The 26,463-nt window shown below is 45.1% G+C and overlaps 2 protein-coding genes across 2 annotated transcripts in view; both read left to right on the top strand.

Moving 5' to 3' along the window:
- The window catches only part of PLEKHB2 (pleckstrin homology domain containing B2), a 472,273-nt gene that overhangs the window by 100,393 nt on the left and 345,417 nt on the right, over positions 1 to 26,463 (top strand). The gene's annotated exons all lie outside the window — the stretch shown is intronic.
- Positions 878 to 21,964, top strand: KLHL6 (kelch like family member 6). Its single transcript, XM_061378921.1, has 7 exons — positions 878 to 1,243; positions 6,485 to 6,650; positions 11,239 to 11,688; positions 14,003 to 14,240; positions 17,583 to 17,785; positions 18,727 to 18,940; positions 21,003 to 21,964. The coding sequence occupies exons 1-7, from the start codon at positions 984 to 986 to the stop codon at positions 21,299 to 21,301; spliced, it is 1,830 nt and encodes a 609-aa protein (XP_061234905.1). The 5' UTR covers positions 878 to 983; the 3' UTR covers positions 21,302 to 21,964.

Genomic DNA, 26,463 nt, shown 5'->3' with positions numbered 1-26,463 from the left:
TAGAGGCTAGCCCTGTGTTCCTCTCAAGGGGAGAGAGGGGGTGTGCTTCTCTAACTCCACAGCATGAGAGTTTCCTAAGCAAGCCAGGGGATCTACTCTGTTACTTTCAATAGGCTGTGTGGGTTATTACCTCAGTCAGCTTGGGTCAGCTTCCCATCTAGGTGAGGTCCAAGTAGATCCTGTTCAGTCCCAGCTGACAGTAAAGCCTTCAGCCCTGTGCTCTGTGTGCTCCTGTCCTGCTGGAGGGTCCACCCCTGCAGCATCCCCACTGTTCCCTAAGCTCTCTCCTTTAGCTTCCACTATCAGCCAGAGCTTATGGCGTGGATCCATGCAGCACATCACTGTACCTGACAGCCTGAAGACCATCGGCTGCAAGAACTCTGATGCCGCTCCATGGGCTGGAGAGTGTTATACCAGTGTTGCCTTAAAGAAAAGCCATTCAGTGTTTGTCAGTTAGCATGTTATGAGGGACAGAAACAGCCACTTTGAGGGCTTTCTGAATATGTGAGCATAGTATTAAAGACCAAACCCAAACCCCGAACCAGCTCAGTGATGAATCATCACATACCTGGAAAAAGACATTTAAAATAATACCCCCTTTTCCCTAGCAGCCCAGTCTGCCTTGATAGCTGTATGGTGCACCTATCACTGCAACCAGCAGATCCAGATAACAGCCAGGGAACTCGCTTGAGGGAGGGAAGCAGGCCTTCCCTGTCACTTGTAATCATCTCACATCCAGAGGCATCTTAAGTCCTTTCTAAACACGTTGATACCGCCTGAAATTCACTGAAAAAACCCAGCCTTTGTTTGTGTTAACAGGATGAGAAAGTGCAAGGCTTCCTGTTATGTGTGTGTGACAGCTATAGATAAGCAGAGACCTCTGGACAGGAAATCCGCCCAACTTCTGCAGTGTGACTCGTCTGAAGCTTAGGAGCAATTTTTAGATCGAAGCACCAACAGAATGAGACAGTGCTGGCCAGAGAATGGGGGACACGCTGGAGAAGAGCTCTGAGGAGCCCGAGATCTCTTTGGACAATGAGTGTTCAACGAAAATGGGGGCCCTGGTGGAAGTCTCGAGTGGCGAAAAGGTCAAGTTTGACGATACAGGTCTCTCGCTGGTGCTCCAGAATGGCCTGGAGAACCTTCGGCTTGAAAATTCCCTTACCGATGTCATCCTGTGCGTGGACAGCAGGGAATTCTCCTGTCACCGAGTGGTCCTTGCGGCAGCAAGCAATTATTTCAGGTAAGGCATGTAAGAAACAAACACAACAATGTGACTGGGGTTTTACTTTACTTCTGAGGACGGAACTGTAGATCTCCAAGGAGCGCAAACTGGGTGCTAAACTCTGCAAATCTGGAATGCCTTACATCTTTCAGCTCTTTAAAAGTTGGAGGCTTAAATAAGGCAGGTGCCAAGTTGTGGATTTGCTAGAGTTCTGATACCAGAACTCAGCACGTCCGCTGGAGGCACGCAAAGAAACAGAATGGCTCGCAGACAAGTGGGTGAGAAAGTAGTCTTGTTACCAGGTATCTGTAGCCCCTGGTATTGTCCATCTGGGGTTCAGGCAAAGAAATTCATTCAGATCACACAATGTTTTAATTGAGATAGGAGTGGGTTTGTGAAACCTGATAAACTGACTGCCATTCTGTGGTAAAAATATGGATTGCATAAAATTGTTGAGGAGGAAAGAGAAGGAAATGTCCATCTTTCCTAGGGTTTCTGAAAATCAATTGCAATGGGAAATACCTCCTTCAAGGCAGTTTTACCATTTAACTCTCTCCATCTTGTCTTCTTGTGTTTTTAATTCAGTTATTACAATGGTCTGAGACTACTGGCCAGCAAGAAAAATTTTAGGCAGACAGAGGAACTCGGTATCATTTTCAACACAGATCTTCCATGATCATTCAGGCAACTCCATTTGCATGGCTGTGATGTTTTTTAACTGCTAAAGTGGTCAGATGACTGAAGAGCTACAGAGGAAACACGAGAAAAAAGAACCTGTGACCACTTGTGACACAAGCAGAAAGCTAATTTCAATGGGGTCTAGTAAGCTTTGCTGGTAGTGCCTGGGAGAAAAGCTCTGCTTTTATCATCTCATAATAATCTCTGTGAATATATGGAGATAGGTATTACTTCTAAAGCTAGACGAGATATACTGCACATGTGAGAACGTGCAACTAGAAGTAGAGATGCCCAAATATTTCTTACCAGCACTCCTGTGCAGGAAGGAGAGCAGATGCAAATTACAATCAGAATTGCCATAAGGATACTTTGACCAAAGAAGGAAACAATTCCTTTTCTGCTGAGGTGTTGTGGTCAGAAGGGACTTCAGCAGTTTAAGACAGGCAAGACAGCTTTCTGATAACTGCTGTTGGCCATTTTTTCACTGAGCCCTGAGCTACATCCTTTAAAGGGAGGGGGATACCTGGATGGAGGGAATCTCGTCCCAAGGCAGTTGCAATGTACTAGGGTCTGCCTACCTGCTCTAGGAGTTGAGATTTATTATATCACGCTGTCTGTCTGTCTGTTAGTGTCTCTTGTCACGACTCTTTGGGTTACTTTCCATCACGTTTGGCAGAGGGTGAAAATCCTGAACTCTTCAAAATCAACTCTTCAGACCTTTAAAAGCTTGATGGAAATCTGCAGCAAAGCAAAGGAGAGACGCCAGGACTGAGACCCTGTGGTGCTCAGCTGGGTAAGGAGCACCGTGTCCTGGGCTGCCAACACATACACATGCAGCACCCAGAGCCAGCCAAAGCACAGAGCTGAATGTCCTGAGAGGGGCAGCGAAATGTGTGTGAGAGGAATAACGAGTGAGAATGGAGGGCTCAGGAAGGGGAAGCTGAGGTTACTGTGAAGAGGGAAAGGAGGACACAAGTCTGCAGGGAACTGAGCTGCTCTAGTTCTGCTACTCACAAAGCGGCTTGTTTCATCTCACTATAATTCACCAGAAGCTGCACGGGCCCAAAGAAAGAAGAAATTCTTAAATCACACTGTTTCTGTGAGTACTTCCCATGCCGTTACAGGGCATCCAACACCCGTACATGGGAGCAATGCAGAGGAACCTTGTGAGTCATAGGCTTCATTGCTCTGCAACAGCATGTTACACAACCCCCTTCCTGAGTGCTGGGTGCCAGCAGCTGACACTTACTATCAGTAACTTACTATCAGTTAACACAGTTAAAGTTATCACCTTCTAGTCCTAAAATCCCAGACTGGTGTGTGTTGGAAGGGTCCCTAAAGCTCATCCAGTTCCAAACCCCTGCCACAGGCAGGGAAACCTTCCACTAGAGCAGGTTGCTCCAAGCCCCGTCCAACCTGGCCTTGAACACTGCCAGGGATGGGGCAGCCACAGCTTCTCTGGGCACCCTGTGCCAACACCTCAGCACCCTCACAGGGAAGAACTTCCTCCTTATATCCAACCTAAATCTCTCCTGTTTAAGTCTGAACCCGTCACCCCTTGCCCTATCGCTACAGTCCCTGATGAAGAGTCCCTCCCAAGCACCCTTGTAGGCCCCCTTCAGATACTGGAAGCTGCTCTAAGGTCTCCACACACCCAGCTTCCTCATCCTGTCTTCATACAGGAGGTGCTCCAGCCCTCATCATCCTCATGGCCTGGTCTTGCTCCAGCAGTTCCATGTCCTTCTTATGTCCTTCAGCACTGCTTGAGAGTAGATAAACGAGTACTTCTGACACACCCTGCATCTCCAGACATAAAAGCAGTTACCTGGATGAAGGCAACAAAGCAGACAGATAAAAGCTGACCAAGGTGAAGTTCTTTACACCCACACTGCCCAAAGTAGTGGGAGAATGGGGCTGGGAGAGGTTGAAGCCGTATCTCCCAGAGAATCCTCAAACTGCAGCATGGTTGGTTGAAGTCAGGTTCGTAATTCCAAGCACAGGCACTCCAGTGTGGGTGAGTGCTTGAAAAGTGCTTTACAAACTGCAACCCCTCACTTATTTAATTGAGATCTCTCCCTGTTTTTTTCTAAATTTGTTCATTTTCAGGTATCTAAAGTTGGCTCTAGGCTCTCACTTCAGATCTGCATCTCTTAAGAGCAAATGTTGGTTCAAAGGTTTAGTTTAGAATTACGCAGGGACAGGAACCATGGAAACAGACAACAGAATTCGTAGCCACATCTGAAGGATTTAAAGTTCCAAAGAAAATAATCACACACCTCTCTGGGTAAGTCCAGAAATGGTGAGAAACAGCATTTTAATCCCTAGGAAAGAAGCTCAGACGGATAAATCCTGAGAGATGTCAGGGTGTTCCTTCCCATCGGCACACAGGGTAGGAATAAGGTCTCTCCATCTGAGCAGAAGGAAGGCCACTACAGGAGTAATCTCTCCTGGACAGGACTGGTCCTACTCAGCCCTCCCACATTCTAGAGAGGAGTGCTGCTAGGAGAGCACAGTGCTTTAGATGTTTGATTTCTGCAGGTTGCAGCCTCGTTACGGAAATCCAGACCCTGTGAGATCAGGAGTGGATGGCAGCTCTAACACAGGTTCACAGATTAGGAAACAGGTAGGTGAAAACACTTTGACAAGACCCCTGTGCAAATCCTCCACCAGAACCCCAAGGCTGATTTTTGAGCAGCCTTGTGATGGTAAAACGCTGGATATCTCTAAGTGATCTCCATCAAACTGATCTCTCACCAAATAAATGGTATCTCTGGCTTCGCGGGCCTGAAGTGAGAGCTCTCACCTCCCTGACAGGGATGGTTAAATACAGGACTGGGGTCACCAGTTTAAGAGATAAAAGGAATAAGAGCAGACAACACCTGCATCCTACAACGGCCTGTTTCTCATTCAGATGAATCATTTGGCACCTATCAATCCTATGCAATTGAAAGGGCTGTTCTGTACAAATCTTCCTCTCTGTGGGTTGAAACCCCATTCCCAGTGGGAAGTGAATCAAAAACCTTCCATCGGCTGAGATGTGTGAAGGGAAAATAAGAATTCCACCTGAACATCTTTTCTGGCAAGGAACTTCTGTGCCCAAGTTTCCTGCTCAAAAGTTAGGTCTCTTTATCCAACAGATATGGAGAGATCCATATCAGTTTTCTACACTGAGATAACTAATATTGCCTCTCTCTTGCTATGAAGTCTCTGCTGAGGCAAGGAAGAAGTAGCTCTTAAGAGCAACAAGCAGCTGGTATCTTCCATCCATTTGCCATTCACCATGCCTAACTGATTAGCAATCAAAACTGTTTACATCTTGGTTCCAGGAAGATGTGTCAATCAGACAGCTTCATTCTGGACCGCTTTTACAAGAAAAGCATGGCCTAAGACTTTGGACCTCCAGCCACTTCCCAGGTTGCTCTGTCCTGTCAACATTGTACATGACTAATAAAGAAGGGTTTGGTACACAGGATAAAGAGCTCTTCTAATTACACTTTAGATCTGCACATGTTTTCCACCTATGCAGTTACAAGTGGACCCAACGTGATCCTAATCTGTTTGGCCAGATTCCAAATGATGCAAAATCTCACTCTCTGCAGTGAACAAGTTGAGAGCAATCAAATTCTTAAATAAGAACAAAAGTATTAAAAGAAATACTCAAAGCTATGCACTGGAAATGCAGATTAAGATGTGTGTGTTCACCTCACAGCTATCACAATGTAAAGTGTATTTAAATGGCTCTTAGAAACATTTCTGATTTCTATCCCACACAAAATATCTGACTAGTGCCAAGCTGGCAACTGCCTTTCAAGTACAGTATTACCCACCAAAGAAGAGGTGGTATAAACTTTCATGAAATCACTGCATTCTGTCTAACAGTGGTTCCAATTAATGATTATTCAAGTACTTTTCCAGCCAAGAGGTACCAACTTTACAAGCCAAGCAGATGCTCCCAACCTTTGGCAGAGGAAATGTCAGTCTCTTAATTAGACAAAAATCCATAAGCCGTTCTCCCCTGGCCCATCCCTCGTATTAATGGGGTCAAAGATACGCTGGGAAGCTTAGGGGTGAGGCTATCACACATGTGGATCTGGTACAGCCCTCAGGGGTCAGCCTAAGCAGCGTTCTGCAGCTTGGAAACACAGGGGTATTGACCTTGGTAAGGGTTACATGTGCTAAGTGTTAAGGTATGGAGAATGCCAGCGGCTTGAAGGTTTGGGGTTAATGAGCTGGGCCTAGAAACAGAGTGTACGAGGCCAGCAGGTTAGACATCACAACTGCTCTGCAATACAGAGCACCACTTGGGAATGGTTCCAGGTGCCTGTTGCTGCCATTGAGCTCCAGGTCTACTGTAGGGCTCAGCTCTGGGGTATCCATCACGTGTGTATGTCTTATGAAAATCATGAGTAAAGAGGTACAAAAGTGACAAAAGGATTTGCTTTGTTACTTTGCTGCAGGACTAATAATTGCATAAAATATGACGCAATCAGAGAATTCTGTGTTGAAATCTGTATAACCAAATGTTTCCAGAATGCCTCATCCTGGCTGGGATATGTAAAAGATAAACGTTTTTATTTTCAGAGCCATGTTCTGCAATGATTTAAGAGAGAAATATGAAGAAAAGATCATACTTAAAGGAGTTGATGCAGAAACCATGAATATACTCTTAGACTACACCTACACCAGCAAGATGCTCATCACAAAGCAAAATGTACAGAAAGTCCTGGAAGCTGCCAGCCTCTTTCAGGTACAGATAACGCAAATGCATGGATCCAGTCTTGTTGCTCTGGCAACACCATGTCTTACTCTGTCTCACACACTGCAAACCTCTGATTTAATGGGTTCTGAAAGCATTTTGCCTCATACTTATTTACACTGTGGTACAGAGGGTTGTGATGCTGGAACAGTGCTCCGTAAGGTTCAGGTCAGCCTGCAAAGGCTGGTCACACTCCAGGCCAAAAGAGTTAGTGCACTGTGGCTGGCATGGCTGGCCAGAGCAGGAAGCTGACTTGGTCTCTCCCTCTCTATCGCCTTGAGATGGAGGCTCACCAGCCAAAGTTACTATCCTCCTTTGTAGGGTTCTTGATGTAAAGGGTCTTAGTCATGACCTGGGACTTTGTGGGAAGTCAGACTTAAACAGTGTTACTCAGCCTTTGGTCCATGAGGTATTCACGTGCCCTGTAAATCACCTGTGAGGTCTACCAAATTACAGTCCCTGGTACCAAGCTGCAAATTGCTAACAGTCTGCAACCAGCACAACCTGCCGGGTGCCACTGTATGTATGTATGTATGTCCAGTCTTTTCATTACAGAGGGCAAGAAACACCTCACTCCATAATCATCGCAGTTTAATGGGAGCTTCAGATTCTTGAAACTTACACACCAGGCTTTGCTCTGAAATGAACCTGTGGCTTTTGGGGTAATGGGAGCTGGTACTTGCTGTGCAGAGAGAAGGGAAAGTATTCACAAAGTGCTCCCCAAGGTAACTCAGAAAAGGTGGTGTTGCTTTCACATCGCCTGGGGACAGCATGCAGTAACTGACGGACATCTTCAAGCAGAACAGTAACTGTTAGCACTCAAAGGTTACTTCTGGCTCATTTTCAGGACGTTTTTGTTTTCTTCTGAACCTTATTTCCTTAGGATCATTCCTCATGGTTTTGTTTTGTTTTCTGAAGCCATCAAAGTATAAACTCACATCTTGTCATTTATCTTCCCGATTTGTCATTGAAATTAAGATTAAATTTGATTCCCAAAGCTGGTGCTTAAAGAAAACTATCAAACACTGTTACAGCAATGACACATTTGTCAGGGTGCCATGAGCAAGAAGAGTAAGCTACAAAACCCTAGAAAACCAGGAACGTTCAACTAAAAGCAGCCATCCCAAGTCTTACAGGAACCGTCTTGGATACTATCGAGATTTATAAGGCCTTAAAGCCTTCACATTATACAACACGGGTGAGATATTTGGCTGAAAACGTGTTTTGTGTAAAAGAAGACTTAGTACCTTCTAGTGTTTTGCCAGCTTGTCTCTGGTAGTTATGCTGATGAACAAACAGAAACAGCTGAAAGGGTCAAATGTTTCGTTTCAATGTATCAACAGCTGGAAAGATTAATTCTGCAATTTACTGTAACATTTTCTGTCTGGGAAATTTGTTCCTTTTCAATTAATGACATGGGAGAACACCACATTCCAAATAGAACGGCTCTATCTGACTAGCAGCAATTTTCGGCAGTGCCTCTTTTCAATCTCTCAGGCTTGACAAAGTACCACAAAAGAAACAACTTGCCAAGTTCTAGATATTCCAACATAGATACTCCACTTTAGGAACTGTTTTTTAAAAGGTTTTGTATAATTATGCCTTCTCTTAGCCCCTTCCAATGAGTTTTGACCAAATGCACCCAAAACTGACAGTAGGCAGAAGTAGAAGGCTATTGAGAGAGAGCAGAAGTCTCTGGCACCGTGTGCTCCGTGCAGAGGCTGCTGTCTCCTGGGGAGGCAGGTTTGGAACAGGGAGCTGCTGAACAGCTAAGCCTCACCCTGAAGTGACCCAGACACATACTTTTCCACCTAGAGCACAGTTGCAACATGAGTTCAACAGTCACCTCCTCTGTCTGGGCTGGCAGCTGCTCAGCCACCACGCCTGCAAGGCTGGTGCCCACCTCGGATCCAGCCCCTCTGCCACCTCCAAAGTGCTTTCCATCAGTGTGTTTTCCTGAACCAGGGACTATAGGGAAAATACCTTGCCAGTTACCTGAAAACCATCCTATAGCCACTCAGCAGAGGACAGCCAGAGTGGCTGCAGCTGGACAGTGCTTAGTTCCGTTGCAGCCCTGCGCAGTGCCAGCCATGCCAACCAAGAAGATGTCATTTGCTCATGAAGGGCTTCTGGGCAGCTCCAGGTCAGAGATGGGTTCAGAGGCTTAGAAAGCTGCCAGCTCCTAAAAAGCCACCCTGTAAGAGCTGCTGTGCCCCTTCTCTGCCCAGCTGTCTGCTGTGGGGTGCCCTTGGGATGCACTGTTCCCTTCCCTTTCTTACAAAGTTATAGCAGGAGGCAGGGCTGCTGGCACTTACATTGGACAGTTGAATCAACACTGGACAAGCAAAGACTGAGATTGGTTTGGTTGATGGTCCTAAAGGTCTTTCTCAATCTAGTTGATTGTATGATCCTATGAATATATTTTATCATTCAGAGACAAGGCTAAGTGGAGGCCAAGTAAGCATAGGGGATGTCTCTAGCAAGTATGAATGTAGGTTCAAGTCGGTGCTAGGAGAAGGAAGCAGTTAATAGAGAAACTGTTCCTGGGGAACATGGCTTTTAAAATGCCTGAAATGGCACTGGGATGGGGACTTGCAGAAGGGAAGGAAGAAAATTTAGAGCTCTGCAAAGAATAATCAGCAGATGACGCAGAGGCTCAGGGGTATCAGGGTGCTCTCCTGAGTCACCTGCTCTCATGGGACCGACTGAAGCATGACCAGGAAGCCTGGGGGAGTTTTGTCTCTAAATGAAGGGAGCACTGGGGTGACAGCATAGCACGGGGAAGGGGAGCAGCAACCAGGGAAAGTCCTGCTTTGACACGCTCCTGAGTGGTCCAAACTCTCTGGTTAAGCCCTTGGTGGGAGTCGCTTCTCACACCCATACCTTGCAGTTCCGCATTCATCTGACCACAAACACAGCTCCCCAGCGTGATCAGTGGGGCCTGCGTGGCCGTTAGACCAGTGTGAACTGCATGGGAGAAAACTCTGCTCTCACCTCGTGAGTATCACTCTTAGCAAGCCATGTGTAAATAATGAGAGCACTCTGCAATGGCAGTGTTGTAGGAGGGCAAGAACGTTGGTTTGGGGTCTGTTCCTGGACCTGTAGGTGACTCAATGAGTGACCTTGGCAAATCCCAGATTTGCATCTCGTTACCGCCAACTTTTAAAGGGCTTAACCTGCCTGAGCTCTCAGGGCTGCCCTGTATTGGAAAAGTGCTTCCAGATCCTTGGGAAATAAGCTGTTAGGTTCAAAGTGTTAGTCTTGTGCTAGCTCAGAGGACAGGCACCGTGACTGGGGCAGGCACTGAGGTCTGCTGCGGTGCCACAGTGTGCCACTGACTTATTTATATCACAACAGCAGTAACGTGTTGTAAGACCTTCTCATACCCTTGATCATCAGGCAGTTGCATTTCTCTAAACCCTTGACCACATCTAAATGTAAAACAGGAACCAGGTAGTCTGTGTGCAGTCTGTGATCACTCAGCTCTGGTAAACAGTCTAAATGTGTCAACGTGACACTGACGGGTCTGGAAACTTCTACCCTAATTACTGAAAGAAATCTACATAGGATAGTCCTCAAAATTGTTTCGCTTCCTCCTTGCCCCTAAATCAGTGTTGTGCAACTTTCCCCAGTGGGGCAGAATGAGTTAAAATGGTTTGTTTGCTGACGCTGGATGGAAAAAAGGATGCAAATAAACATGGACGGAAAGGCACAGTATCGGTTCTGACCCATCTGTCTCTATGTTGCTGTTTGCACTGCTCAGTGGCAAAATCAACATGAAATACTTATACACACACAGGGGACAGAAAGCCAAGGATGAAGCACTGTAATTTCTCAGTTCTACCTCAAACTGGTTCCCAATTCCTGAATAATCACCAGCAATCCAGCTCACATCGTAGTTCATGGCAAATGCTCCCAGATATTCGTGGTCCAGGATGTGCACAGTTGGGATCCTCAGGTGCAGCTATTCTGCCAAGGAAATTAATGAGAGCGGTTGCAATGACCTGTTGAACACTGCAAACATGGGAAGTTCTTTGATTAAGCAGACCTGGTGTGTAAAATGCAAATCTATGTTTGTTTCAACCAGTGGTGATGACAAGGACCACAAAGGTCACTAAAACCTCCAAAGGCCTCCCCCCAACAGACACTTGCTGGACAACTCCAAAACCAGACACCCTTCTAGCTGATACAAGCTGACAGGCAAGATAAAGCAGGGAAAGCACATCGCACGTCTGGGAGCCTTATCTGTGCTTTGTAACTCCATGGTTGGTAGTGCTTTGAGATCTCATGGAGGGAAGTGGAATAGTAGAAAAACCTTTACTTCTGTGAAATAAAGTAAAATTCATGAACGTCACAGGTCAGCTGTCCTGCAAGAGACAGGAAAATGAATAATATGGGTGCAGAGGGAGAATAAAACTCTGGGAAGAAGCCATTTTAACTTCAGATTCTGGGTGATATCTGCCCTCATATGACCGATTTCATGTGCTGCAGTGCAGATGACTGGTTGGGACCCAACTCTTCTGTGACATGGTCATACCAATAACCTCTCTGTGCTTGTATATGCTTTTTCTGCCCACAGTTCCTTCGCATGGTAGATGCTTGTGCCAGTTTTCTCACGGAAGCCCTCCAGCCAGAGAACTGTGTTGGCATCCTGAGGCTGGCTGATGCACACTCCCTGCACAGCCTGAAGCAGCAAGTGCAGAGCTACATCATCCAGAACTTCACCCAGGTCCTGAACTACGAGGAGTTCCTGGAGCTGCCGGCTGACATCCTCTGCAGCACACTGAAGAGTGATGACCTCTATGTCACAGAAGAGGCACAAGTGTTCGAAACCGTAATGAACTGGGTTCGTTACAAGGAGTCAGAAAGGCTTCCTCTCCTGCCCTGTGTGCTGGAGAATGTCCGCCTGCCCCTCTTGGACCCCTGGTATTTCGTAGAGACGGTTGAAGCTGACCAACTCATCAGACAGTGTCCAGATGTCTTTCCTTTGCTCCAGGAAGCAAGAATGTACCATCTGTCAGGCAATGAGGTGAGTAAAATAGGAAGGTAGTTGCTGCTCTTTCTAAATGTCTCATGCTTCAGCTCAAAAATCCCATCGGAAGGAGCAGTACCATGAGGCAGAAAAAGGTATTCACGCTGAAGTTTCACTAAGTGGTGCTACTGAGATGTCCAGGTGGGCCTCACCAGTTATCTTGATGGTTTAGAGAGTTTAGAAGCTTTTGGAAGGTTGTTTTAAAGTGTACCTCTTTATGAACATACGAGCTCAAGCTTTCATATGCACAGTGAAAGACTCCAGGTGACTATCCTAGTAAAAAGGCAAACAGCGTTACTCCTGACACCTCACCCTCTTAGCTATTATTTCAAGCCTAAGAAAGGAAGAGTAAGTTTCCCATTAAACTGTACCACAATCTGTAATGACTCTTTCAATCTGAATATGTAACATCTCCATCTGTTACGCATGGGGGGGTGGGGGGGAAGAGAGAACCTCTCTTGAAAAAGACAAGTCTCTTCCCAGAGGAGAGGTCTGCCTTTCTTCCTCATTTGCAGAGGTCCCTGCACCCAAAGAGACAGGCTCACCCTGACATTCAGTCAAGTTTTGTCCTGCCTGCTCAAGGTAGGCTGTGGTGGGTCTACACTTCTTCAAATGCCCATCCTCTTTGGAAAGTTGGGTATCAGTCACATATCCTGGCCCAAAATATGGGGTAGAGGGGAGAGCCACCAGAGGTCACATTTCACAACAGAAGCAAAGGTATGTGTGCACGTGAGGAAACCTATGTGCCTCCTCAGTCAGAGAGCCAGAGGAAGGCAGGAGGTCTCAGGAGCATGTGGTGCATCCGTCACTAACACTGATGTGTTACTTGCAGGGGGCAGAGACCGAGGGCTCTTTGAGCTGGTGACTGTGTAAGACAGTACATGACATACCGACCTGGGCCAGTCTGGTGGGAACTTCTTGAGGAAGCCTTGCCCCACTCAGCAGCACCGTCAGGTCCATGTGGGGTAGATAAAGGGAGTGTTGCTCAGGGCTGAACACTCAATGACACTCACCTTCAAAGGGGCTGACGCCTTGCAATGGTGACAGATGGGTTAAAAACAGAACTCAAACCTGGTGACTTCTGGGACAAAGATTTTGGGTTTTTTATTGCCCCAGAATTTGCTAAACACAGGAAAAATGCAAGATTAATGTCTGTGTAAATAATATTTGTTAACACAGATATATTATGCCCATTTATAGAAACATGTTAAAAGTAGAAATAGGAGTAAAACTTTAACCAAGCTGGTACTGCTGCAGCATTTAACCTGTGGGTCCACAGACTGCTTCTCTGGGGCAAGCCAATGGCAACTGCAATTTCTGCAGGGAAGTGCAGACCTCTCCCACCAGACTTTGGGGGTCTGAAAACTGGCAAATGCCCAGTGGTACAGCATAAGGAGAGGAACAACTTGATGTGCTCCTCATGCCTTTTACATTGCATTTCTTCCAATATGGGGTGTGGGGGAAGATAAAGAAGGTTATTCCTTCTGTCCTTCAGCATAGAGCCAGCATACATTTGGACACTAATGCACTCGTTTTCACTTGCTTCCAAGTATTTGCTCTAAGCAAAACATAAGTTTCCAAGCACCCCCTGCATTCTTTGCTCCTGGTGCATGCCTGCCCAGGAACTGACTTATTCCTGTGTCCCTGAAACAAAGACCTGATAAACTGAGCCAACAGGCAGTAAATCAGACCACATTTCAGAGCCTGGCTTTTAGCAAATCTTCTCATTTGGGCTTAAAAATAAGGTTTATAAACAAAGAAACAAGTAAAACAAAACCCCAAACCACAGTTGAGAATTGTCACTGCTTTGACACTTCAACATATCCCTGCAGGACAAATAATGAGAGTGCTTATTTTCTGCTAGTGCTACCTGAAGCCTTGCCCTCCAGACTTGTCAGGCCATACACAAATCTTGGGGCCCTCCTACCTTGCCCTTACTCTGTCAGCCCAAATGAACCCTGTCCTTTTCACTTGCCTTACATACACCCAGCCTTGTCACTGCTGCCCACCTTCGTAGCTATGGTGCTACCCTTGGAACTCCCAAAAGGATTTGAAAGGGTCCTAAGGGGTAGGCACAAGCAATCGAGTCCAGTGTTGGAGAAATCCTACTGAAAGAAGGATCAGCAACCTCTACTGAATGCTGCTAGGATGCTTTCCAGGCTTTGAACTTAGAAAACATTTGATAATTGGCTGAGGTGATGTAAGCCAGTCGTGATTCGCAAAGGAAGTAATCAGAAGAAAGATCACCAGACCTTTCTGTAATTGCAGGTGTAAGTGCTCTGTGTACTCACCCTGTCTCACTTGCATTTAGATTATTACAGAAAGAACCAAGCCCAGGATGCACGAGTTCCAGTCTGAGGTGTTTATGATCATAGGGGGCTGTACGAAAGATGAGAAGTTTGTAGCAGAAGTGACTTGCCTGGATCCTTTGAGGCGAAGCCGCCTGGAAGTAGCAAAATTACCAACCACAGAGCAGGAGACGGAGAATGAGACTAAGAAATGGGTGGAGTTTGCATGCATTACCCTAAAAAATGAAGTCTACATTTCGGGTAAGGAACGAGGGTTTGGGAGTGGAAGAGGAGAGCAAGGGGTTCTCACAATTGCTTCCAGCTTTTATTGAGGTGATGCTCAAAGCAGCTTTAGGAGAATTAAGCACTAGAGGTGTTCCCAGTGCTTTGGCTTTGAACAGGCTCCAGAGAAGCACTGGATGTGCCTGAATACTGCCTAGCCTTGGTCTCAGCACAGGATTCCTTTTCAAACCATATTCATCTATATGCATGGCTACTTGGGTGCGGCACCCTAAAGCACTCAGTGACCCTGAGCTTACCAAACATAAAATGAAGAATAATCGTTCCAGCATCTTCATGTAACAAGTCAGTTTGCAGCTCCACATGGATAAGCAAAAGACTACAAGAATCTGACTCATTCTGCAAGTATCAGTCAAGAACATGCAGGGAATTGTCACTGCTGTTTGGCTGCTACCTAAAAACTGCACTTTAAGGAGCACTTCAAAAGCCATCAGGCAGGACTCTGGAAGTGCCCACTTGCTAATGGCAATATTAGCACTCAAAGCTGGATGAAACCCCATGGGTCTGAACATCCCATTTGCAGGATTTCCCACACAACTGTAGTTGAGCTCTATGTAGGGGTTTGGTCCTGCAGCTACAGTTTTTACTTTGACAATCAAAAAGGTTAAATTCATGATTGACAGTCAGTTTGACAGCTGATTTTGATGGCCTGTCAAAACCAAGTTTGATGAGCTCCTTCCAGAGGAAAAGTGACAACAAGCTTTCAATCCCTGTCATGTCAAAGACAATGATAGAGAGCAGTGCCTCCTTGGGCAGGATACCTTCCCTGCAAAATCATCCACCAGATTCTATGCTGACTTAAAACAAGAGAGTAGATAGGAGGAAGGAGGGCCAAGTGTGAATGCTTTGCTGAAGTATGAATAGTGGTCCATTGCCTTTATTCATGTATCTTCTGTTGCATTCTTTCTTTTGGGAATCCCAAGTATTTTTATTACCTCATTCCAATCTAAAGTTTATTAAATCTTTATCCTGGGATAAGAACTAGATTATTCCTTCCTTAGTTACGAATAAAGGAGGTTTTTCCTTTCAGCCCATCATAGGGAGTTTCGTTTTACTCTGGCAGCAGACCCTCTATTAAAAGTTAGCTGTAGAGGGGAATCTAAGTCAAACATCCCAAGTAGGGATCATCCCTCACACATGCACACCCTTGAGTTGAGAGGTCTCTTTTCCATTTGCCTTTAATCTCTTACCCTTTCCTCTTTTTCAAAGTCACAGGCTTTTTGCTGGAGTTGAGATGTGTCTTTTCCATTTGCCTTTAATCTCTTACCCCTTCCCCTTTTTCAGGGTCACAGGCTTTTTGCTTCATTTCATTTCTGACATCTTTTCCAGTGTCTCTTCTCTGTTTTTCTTTTACGGTCTATTCAGGCTGCCTTCAGGCCAGGCTAACACCTTCCTGTCTATGGTGAGTCGAAGCTCTTGCCAGCTCCTCTTCCTTCTCTGCTTAATTTCATATCATTGATTTCACCTCCCCATTCCCTCTTAGCCTTTCTCCTAATGTCCTTTTCACCCTTCCCACATAAATAAGAGTCTGAGGGGACTGAAGTCATTAGTCATTTCTTTCCAGATAAACCAATTACTGTCTCAATCCTGATTAAACATCTGCCTCCTTCTGCGTGTCCCTCTACTCTTGTTTTCTTTCTTGTAGCAACTGTGACCTGCTTCTTTCCTAACTTGACCTGTATCTTTCCTACATTGATCTCGCCTCCCATGTGCTCACTCCCTCAGTGTCTTGGTAGAGTTTGGCATCTTCCCTGCTCTTTTTAGCATCTGAGAAATAGGAAAATGCTTTGCACAAGGTTATAACTGCTTTTACATCATGATTTCCCCCACCAGTTTCAATGCTTTGAAACTGCATTTGTAGTGCAGCTGAAAATGACATGAATTATCACTCACTGTTCTGTTATTTTTACTAATTTAGCTGCATTTCTTCCTCTAATTAGAAAGAGCTGTGGCCTAGGGATGTAACAGAAACAAGACAAGCATCCAGTTCTCCCAAAAATCTCTCCCTGCTGCCTGATGTTCCTGGTCCAGCTCAGGCTCCTACCAGGGTTTCAGCCTGTGCAGGAAAGAACAAGCTCACCTGAAAGGGAAATTTCAAGGGAGGGTATGAGGAACACCTGCAGCCTCTCAGCCCCATTGTAACCACAAATGCTGCATTCAGACCCCTCAGCCACCTCAGCTATTTGAGTGCAAATAAAATTCAACACATACGTGTGAAAAATACCGACACAAAATCATTAGAAATGACTCTTTCTAGCATGCTAATTCTCTCCTATTCAGTCTGCTGTTTGGCCCAGGGATGAGCTCCATCAGTTTGCAGTGATCTGGCTGCAGTACAGAATACAAATGAAGGCAGACACTTTCTCAATGGAATATGAATTCTCTTTTCAGTATATTCACCAGTGAAGCAAATGCTTAATCACACTGCAGATGATGGAATAAACTACTCAGTCTGTAAATGTGGTTTCAGGCTTAACTGGATCCACTCATATTGCATTTACACCAAAAATGATATGCAAACCAAAGTCTTGTTTAAAACACTGCTCTCTGCATCAGTAAAGATTCACTTGCAAGTCAGCTCTAGAATAAGTTTGCAGGGTCCAGTTCTAATCTTTAGTCTATAAATATGAATCACATCCAAGTCAGCAGAGAAAGAGAACAGAAGGAAAGGAACAAACTTTAAGAGCCCAGACATATGGTCCCAAGGTTGAATAGTAAAACTAACATGATGTGCAGGACTACTGTTGGTCAGAGTTCAGGTTAAGTCTTTTGTTTTACCATGTAAACCACTAGCTCTGGTAGATCCAGCTGACTGTGTCTACCTGCACAAACTGGCAGTTCACAAGTGCAGACCTGTCCTCATGGGATGTGGCGCTAGCACCTGCAGCATCCTCCACTATCTTGTTCAAATCATGTTTATTTGTCACTTGGCAGCATTCTGCAAAGCCCTTTTGGTGCACCAAAATCACCTGCAGATGCCTGTGCTGTGTGTGGTTGGTCATTCACTTGGTATTAAAATGAAAGTGGTTGTGGTCTGGTAAAGTGAGGAACAGGGATTTATCTTTACTGAGTATTTGGTTGTATAAATTGGTCAGTTTCCTTCACTATTCAATAAACTAAACACAGAATTTCTCTTCTCGTCAGGCCCAGAAGGGGTCATTTGTGTAGGGAATGAAGAAGCTAACAATAAGTACCACTGATGTATTTTCTATTGTGAGGGAGCATTTCAGCATGTAAACATACAGAGATTTTGAGTAGATACAAGCTATGCTATCATATTTACATGTGTTATGTACACTGCAGGTGGCAAAGAAACAAAACATGATGTCTGGAAATACAACGCCTCCATCAACAAATGGATACAAATTGAGTATCTAAATATTGGGCGATGGAGGCATAAAATGGCTGTGCTGGGTGGCAAAGTCTACGTCATTGGTGGGTTCGATGGCATGCAGAGAATCAACAGCATGGAAGCATATGATCCCTTTCATAACTGCTGGTCAGAGGTAAGGTGCTGCATCACATAACACTGTACTCATCTGGAACATTTTAATCAGAAAATGTCAGGGCTGTGAACCATACAACTGAACAAGACAGGATCAAGTACAACTCTTTTATGTGTTTCTGGTCTGTAAGACCACTAAATACCTAACTACTTTTCCTATAGAAATGCATGTCGTTCATAAAGTAAAAGTCACAGACTGCCTGCCAAACATTGCCTGGGAGACATCTAATGCCAAACTTTCCTTTTCTTAGTTGGCTTTTAAAGTTAGTAGTTCATAAATCAGTGAGTAAGAATATAGTGTATACGAGCCAAAGCACAGGCTGCAAATTACTGCTCCGATACCGTATCTATATACCTATGTATCTATATAATGTATATATCAACCTGTGCATTATATACGTGTATAGATTATACATTTAAATTGAAAGTACAGGTTTCAGGGTAAACAGAGTGGAAGAAGAAACATTTCCACTTCAGGCAATGAGAAGAGGGTATTAGGCAGCCAATAATCCATGAAAGTAATAAGATTAGGCATCATAATGAGAGATACAAGCCCTAGTTTTTAGGGGATGCAAAGCAACACAGAGGAATCTAACAACAACTGCTGCAAGTACAAAGATCAGAACCAGTAAGTTTCGTACATTCTTTTTTTCGATGTTCGTAAGTATGTAGAAGAGATTTTGGGCGTTTCTGGCATTTCATAGCTTTTGAATTGTTGATAATGTAATTTTAATAACAGCATTTGAACAGATCATATTAAGGGCTTTACAGTCTTAAGAAAAAGCAGAAACATACTTATCCCTTACCCATAGAAATGTCATCTTCTGAACCCTGCTGATCATCTTAAAGGGATGGCTCACTTTAAATTCAGTAGGCTCCCACCATGTAGGCGTCAGTCTAACTACTTCAGAAGGTTACTAATGACTTTTTATGGTGACACAGGCCGCTCCCCTCATGGTCAATGTAAGCTCCTTTGCAGCAGCGAGCTACAAGAAGAAACTCTATGTGATTGGGGGAGGACCCAATGGGAAGCTGGCAACAGACAAGACTCAGTGCTACGACCCTGCGACCAACACGTGGAGCCTGAAAGCTGCCATGCCAGTAGAAGCCAAATGCATCAATGCCGCAAGTTTCCAGGACCACATTTATGTTGTGGGTAAGTGACGCATTAATGGTCCTTCCCTCCAGATATGGGAGGTCTTGTTTCTGTGTGCTCGTTTTACCCACAGACTCTATGAATCAAATGGTCATCTGGTTCTTCCCATTGAGCTTAGTGGGGGAAGGAAATCCCACACATTCATAAACAGTAGTGAAGAGTCACCAAGTTAAACTCCCTGTTAGCATGGTAGGTGTCTTGGGAAGCTGGAGCAAGCTCAGAGACTGCTTAAAGACATCCAAAGGTGGGTTAGCAGCAGCAAGGGTATGACCTCATGGCTACATCATGTCACATAAGAGGCATTACACAGCCCGCTGCATGAAGGATTTGTATAGGGATATGAGTAGTAGGAGTAGGTCATGGGAGCAGAGCGACTGAGTGACTGATACCCTGTCCTCTTTACTAGATCACACTTAGGGTTAGTTCAGTCATTTGCCAGAACTGGAAGCAAAGATCAGCAAGAACAAGAGTTTAATGGTGGTGATCTGAACTGTAGAGGAAAGACGAAGCTTGCACACATCTTCAGGTGGCACTGGAAGAACTGAAAGAAGGAAAGAGGAGCATTTGTTTCCAAACATGAGCTCTGAAAAGTTTCCCCTCCCTCTCTCAGCCTTTGTGCAGGAGATTTATCACTTGTGGTATAATCAGTCTTGTGCTGAGGGAGGGTTGGCATAAAGCCAGAGTACCATCAAATAATAAATGGTGTTCTGACAGGAGATTTACAACCTGCATGTCTGTGCATATATACAGATGCCTGCACCTTCTATGTGTGTAAATACCTTGTGCTTCTCCCCAGCACAGGCTTGACCTCACCCTTTGTGTACAGGATGACAGGCAGAAAAAGAAGGCATGACTTATGGTCTAGCTGATACAAATCCTGATAAAAATTGCCACAATACTCATGCTACATTCATTCAGCATCTCTCAGACAGGAACATCCACCAGTAAACCTATTGTTTACCTATCTGAGAGACAAATCTAGTTCAATTGGATAGAAATCAGCCCCACCTGAAGTTTAAAAGATAAATGAACGTTTGGTTACTGCATCCAAAGCAATCAAATTACCCAGACCAATGAATTACTGCCAGGTGAATCACTGTAACTACCAATGTGTATGTTTTCAGTCTGCTCCAGTTGGGAAACAGAACTTAAGTCACCTTACAATGACTTGATCATCCTTCAAGTACTGGGCTAGTACTGCCAAAACCAGCAGCTTTTACTATAACTAAACACGTAAATGCTTCCTTTGCTGGCAGGTAGGATCACAGGCATTGTCACATCTCATCAACAAGACCATAGCTTCAAGGCTTTCCCTACCCTGTTCTATACAGCTGCTATGGAAGCCACATCAGTCGCTGCAAATTTCAGGATAAGAACCCCTTGGCTGTTGGCAGTCTTAGGAGGGAATGTATTTCCACAGCCTTTCTTGAGTATTGAGGTATTGGCTATTTTTCAAGATAAAAAGACCCCACAAAATGTGAAAAGGTGCACAAAAGGTTTCAAGAATGACTACAGATTTGGGAAACATGGAGAAACTGAAGATCATTCTCTGCTTAGCATACCCATAAGAAGAGTATTGCTTCAGTCTGACAACGCCCTAAATGAGGAAGGGGTATGGAAACAGCCAGACGAAGGCAGAAGGACATTGGAGTTAGAGGAGTCAGTGTAAAACTCATGTGCCCGTTTCTACAGCTTACCACATTTGGTGGTCTAAGCTCTTTTAAACAAGACTGTACTTTTCTAAAGCATCAGGTATGAGAAAGGTCTGTGGCTGGGTGCACTGTGATTCACACTGCATGACCACAGCAGTTTGTTTTGGCCTTAAATTCCACAGCCTTATGAACAATAAGTGGCCTTCTGAGGATTTGGCTTTCAAAACAATACAGTATCCTGTGACCTTGCTTTTTTTTTTTAGCTTTAGGGCATAAATAATTCTTACACATGTCAGGAATGGAGCCTTGCTGAAGTGGGTGGTTTCATTAAAACCTCTTACAGGAATGATATCCATACGAGCCATTTCCATATGAACCGTCTGTATCCATATGATCCATTTCCTCTCCAGGTGGGGCAATGAAAGCGCTCTACTCCTACAGCCCCCAGGAAGACACGTGGTGCCTGGTGACCCAGTTCACCCATGAGAGAGCCAGCTGTGGGATTTCTCCTTGCAACAACAAGCTGTTTATCACTGGCGGCCGAGATGAAAAGAACGAAGTCATTGCGACAGTGCTGTGCTGGGACCCTGAAACTCAGAAGCTGACTGAAGAGTGTGTCCTGCCTCGGGGGGTGTCTCATCACGGCAGTGTTACCCTCAGGAAGTCTTACACCCACCGAAGGATTGTGCCTGGGGCAGTTTCTGTCTGACCGAAGGAGAACTGCAAAGGAACTCAATACTTCCATGTCCCTGTGGCACAGACTGCAAAGGTGATGGGTTTATAGCTGCAGGTAGCATTGGATGGAAATAGTGCCACTGGGGTCCTTTGGGGAGTATGTGTGTATGTGCTCAGCTCTTGTTTCCTCTGTACAGTATATCCTTAAATTATCTCCATTCCTCCCCTCCACAGAAAAACAAAGGGACCAGCTGTAGTTTACTCCTGCCAACACAATACCTCCAATCGGGCAAAGAAATGTGATGTGTAGCTGGGAAATTTACTTCCTAGCTCTGTCTGTCCTGAAACGTGCTTGAACTGGCTCAGCCTGGTCCTGAAGTTTGTTCAACTATTTATTGTGTTAAGTTAGATTTGCTGCACCTACTAGTGAAAAAGAGATGATTTTGGAATGAAAGATTTGTAACTTCAATGAAATGCAATGTAGTTTCCTCCAAAGCTGTGCTTTTTCCAGTGGTTGGCACCTTAGATTAAGTTAAAAACTGTTTGTTTGCTTGTTTGAAGATGCTTTGTTAGTTTTTCAGTTCTGTGTGATCAAAACCATTCATCTTGCTTTGCAAACCTTGTTAGAAATGAACACCAATTTGGTGCCACTGAACATTCATTGTAGCTGTTTTCTAATAAAACAGACTGAAACAGACCTGACAGTCTGGCAGAATTGGGCTGGTTCAGCCAGAAGTGAAGGCTCCAGGGAAACCCTACAGCAGCTCCCAGTGCCTAAAGGGGCTACAAGAAAGCTGGAGAGGGGCTTTGGATTGGGGCCTGTAGGGAGAGGACAAGGGGAATGGTTTTAAACTGACAGAGGGGAGACTGAGATTAGACATTAGGCAGAAGTTGTTCCCTGTGAAGGTGCTGAGGTGCTGGCACAGGGTGCCCAGAGAAGCTGTGGCTACCCCATCCCTGGCCGTGTTCAAGGCCAGGTTGGACACAGGGGCTTGGAGCAACCTGGTCCAGTGGAAGGTGTCCCTGCTTATGGCAGTGGGTTGGAACTGGATGAGCTTTAAGGTCCCTTCCAACCCAAACCAGTCTGGGATTCTAAAATCTAGTTTCCCTCTCACTGTATTCTGGGGTTGTTTACTGTTCTGCCTACAAGACTTTTTCCTCTCCCTGTGGCTGAACGCAAGTGCAGTCCGGTGTCCCTAGCTGCTCGCATCCGTGCCTCCATCCCCACTGGGTGGCAGTGCTCTCCCAGGATGTTTCTCACGGGGTTGGATTTCCTGGAATGCAAAGGGACAGAACAGTGCTGGAGAGAGAAAAATAGTTCCAGGTACTGTTCTCAGCCTGATTCCTGGGACCATCACATGCTGTACCAGAAGGGGCAAATGTTCAACAGGCCAGGAGGGCACGAATCTCAGGTCCCTGCATCTGGGTCAGTCGTAGAGAAAGGAAAATAAACACTGAAGAGGTCACGCCCGGAACGCTCTGGGACACTCTTGGCTGAAGGTTGGGAACACATTCCCGTCCCTCCTCCCTTGCCCCGTTGCTGGAAAGAGCCAACTCACCATTAAATCAAGACAGAAAACACTGTGCAAAACAAATCTGTGCAAGCAGAGAGCAGTGACTCCTTCCAGCCTCTCCTCCTCTCTGAAATGTCTCCTTTTGCCTTATACAGTATTAGAAATCGTATTTCTCTCATGCTGGGCTGAGAAAACAACGTAGGCTCCTGAATTTCAGCACATTAATGCCAGAGGGCTCTGGGGTATGGCAGGGTCTGTCTGCTGCAATGCCACATGAGCAGGGCAGATGCAGCTCAGGGGTAGGTCCATGCTCCCAGGCAGGTCCCCGCTATGTCTTTCCCTCAGGAAGACAGCAAGAAATTCTCTCTTCTGCAATTTGCTCCACCCTTTGAAACTCACTTCTGTAATTCCAGTCAAGCCCACATTTTCTTACTGGAGTTTTCCCACAGTCCTTCCTTCTCAACTGTTTGTAAAGGCCCCCCCTTCCTTCTTTATGTTGCCATTGTTCTGCAGGGTGCAGCACTCCTGCTTCTATCCCACCCCACTGAACTTTTGAGAGGACATGAAGAGATGCCCTCTAAAAGAAGCATTCTATTTCAAAAGGTTTCTGTGAAGAACAGCACCTTTGAGCTCGGCAGCAGTACTTCAGTTGGGACAGAAGGCAGATGAATAGGGAAGGTTTCCATTTGAGGAGCTGCATTTCTGTATCTTCACCACTAATAGCGGCTGCTGAAGCTAACTAGTTCCTCCTACTGGGCATCATCCTAAAAATCAGTAGCCCTCAGGGGTTGGTTGCTGATTCTCTCCCCATGATGTCAGCAATAAATCTTGTATTTTTTTTTCTGGAGAAAAATAATCCACTGAGTTGGACAAAGCATTGTCCAAACAAACTTCCAAATACAAATCCTTAACTCTACCCTTGTCTCTCCTGTGATGCTTCCCAGCCACACCTGCGGACCCTGGGCAAGCACATGCCAGACCATCCCTCACTGACAAACATGAAACAGCAGAACCACAACTTGGCTCCTTTCCCTCTCCTAAATCATGAGCCTCAAAAGTTCTGATGTTTTAACTGCAGCTGCTGAAAGAGTTGTTTTTGTTCCCCTCCTGCTCTCTGTACCTTTCAGATTCATGTTGCGATCTGAAGGGCTAGAAGCATATTGAAAACCAAAACCATTCAGTGTCAGCAGTTTTATGAAGACACCAAAAATCATGATGCTTTGTGAAAAAAATGGCAGGAATGAGGGCCATGCTGTGCCCTCAGTTAACAGCAGTGAGGTGAGGTACGGGTGGAGACAGGAGACAGCAGAAATCAAGTTTCAAGGAAACTTGTAATTTCCTTTTCCTGTCAGGGGCTCTCTCATCTGTCATTCCTACCCACCTCCCACAGGAAATAGCCACAATTACAGTTTCTGTCCAAAGGACGGATAGTATCTTAGTGTACAAAACCAGAGACTAGCGAAGCAGAGAACTCCCTGTGGGAGCTGCATAACCCCTCCCAGGGGCAGGTGGTGCTGTTCCTCAGTGCTGGGACATAGCCCCAGGGTTCACAGAATCAGAATCCCAGACTGGTTTGGGTTGGAAGGGACCTTAAAGCTCATCCAGATCCAACCTCCTGCCATAAGCAGGGGCACCTTCCACTGGACCAGGTTGCTCCAAGCCCCTGTGTCCAACCTGGCCTTGAACACTGCCAGGGATGGGGCAGCCACAGCTTCTCTGGGCACCCTGTGCCAGTGCCTCAGCACCCTCACAGGGAAGAACTTCTGCCTAATCATTAATCTAAATCTCCCCTCTGTCAGCTCAGAGCCATTCTCTGAGCTACCTCCAGTGCAACCAGGCAAGTGCCATTTTCCTTCTATCTATTACTGTCTTAAACCTCCCTCAGAAAATGCCACAGCCAGTTGATGGAGCAGAAGTAGACTCTCCATTAATATTAAATTACTAAAACTGCAGGAGGTTAGTGAGTTTAACAAAATAATTACTGAAATAGTTGCAAATGGACTAAGCCCCAAATCCAAAGCCATGTGCTTGTTTATCTGGAGAGCCGCGGTATCTTGTGATCCTGAAACTGATCTTACGTGAGGCACAGACCTCACTGCAGATCTATTTCTCCAGTGCTATATGGCACAGCCCCAGCCCCTGGAATGCAGGTCTGACTCCCTTCAGACTGCAGGTTACAGACAGCAGTCAACTGCCCTGTAAATCCAACTGAGAGAGGGAAGAGAGCAGTGGTGAACAAAATGACAATGTTGGCACAAGAAAAGAGGGGGGAAACTGACCAGGAATATATTTAGGCTCTAAGTTAGAATACCTTTAGTGATTCATGCTATTGCAATTCATTAAAGGATTACTGTCCCCAGCTGCCAAATCACATGTTAAAGTCAACTGCTCTCCATTTCACTCTAAATTAAAATGCTACAGGCACAGTGACATCCAAGAAGTTCACTTATGAGACCTGGGAGAGATCGATAGCTGGGCTGTGGTAAATAGTCTCAGTTTGAATTTCCAGAGCTTTTGTGGAGACAGACATCCTTACAAGATTGCTGATCACTTACAGCCATGAGGTTCTGGCAAATCAAGAAGCCCAAGAAGCTGTAAGACAAAGTCAAGACATTTATGAACAGAATTATAGCAACCTGGTACTTGTGACATCCTGGTGATTCTTTTGGTCCTATTCAGACACACTGGCGAAATCCGCAAGGCAAATGATTCCTGCATAGGGTGTGTTTCTTCTAGGCATGCTGTAACATACTGCTTTTGTACCAAACAATGCAGTAATACTCCAAGGGAAGAAGTTGTCTACAAGCAATCACTCAAGAAAAACTTACCATCTGATGTTAAACCCCCTTAAAGTGGGTTAATAAAATACCAACTTGCACTGCAGATGACCTTTTTAGAATTACATTTTAGTTTACTCATTTCAGCTCAACCTGTATGTTTTCGAGGCAAACACCCATTTTTTCAAACACCACAGTTTCAAGGACATGAATATTTTATTCATCTTTCTTAGACGGCAATTTCCACAAAGCAGTGTTTTGTTTGCCTGGTCCTTATGATAGCACTGTAGACTGATTTCATACATACATAAACTTGCCACAATCGCCTCTGTCTTTCAGCATCCTTCTTTATGTCACTAAACTTCTAGTTGCCTCTAAACATATTCAGGGGATGTGTTTGTAAGAGTTACAGAATTTGCAATGTAATCCTACCTGAGTCTGCCCTGGAGATTAACTTCATAACTGAGGGATGTTAGCAGGAAGATCAACTACTATTAACCTGCCACTATTCAAAGTCACTGATGGCTGTATACAGAACTACCTTACTTTTACACTATTTACACAGCTATCTTTACTACTTAGCATGAAAATTTACAATATAGGTAACTTCAGGTAATAAAGCTTGAAAGAACCTGCATGGACAAAACAACCTGGAAGTTAATCAGCATCTTTGTCAATGGGTATTGTCACAGAGATTCGGGCCAGGATATGAGCAGCCTGGTGATCTGCAGGTACCTCTTCCAGTCTTGGTCATACCACATGCTAAAGGGATTTATCAGAAAGCACCCAATCCAGTATACAGACATTCTCCCCATCCTTCTCAGTGTTATGCAAGAGCCCTGTCATGAAGTCTTCACACAAACATACCTTGTGTGGCATATGTCAATGGTACATTCATCTTAGAG

Source organism: Neopsephotus bourkii, unplaced genomic scaffold (assembly GCF_033783945.1).
Source record: "Neopsephotus bourkii isolate Nb327-2 ecotype Australia unplaced genomic scaffold, CSIRO-AGI_Nbou_v1 NB_1768, whole genome shotgun sequence".
NCBI classification, from domain to species: domain Eukaryota; kingdom Metazoa; phylum Chordata; class Aves; order Psittaciformes; family Psittacidae; genus Neopsephotus; species Neopsephotus bourkii.
This window is presented reverse-complemented; position numbering and strand designations above follow the sequence as displayed.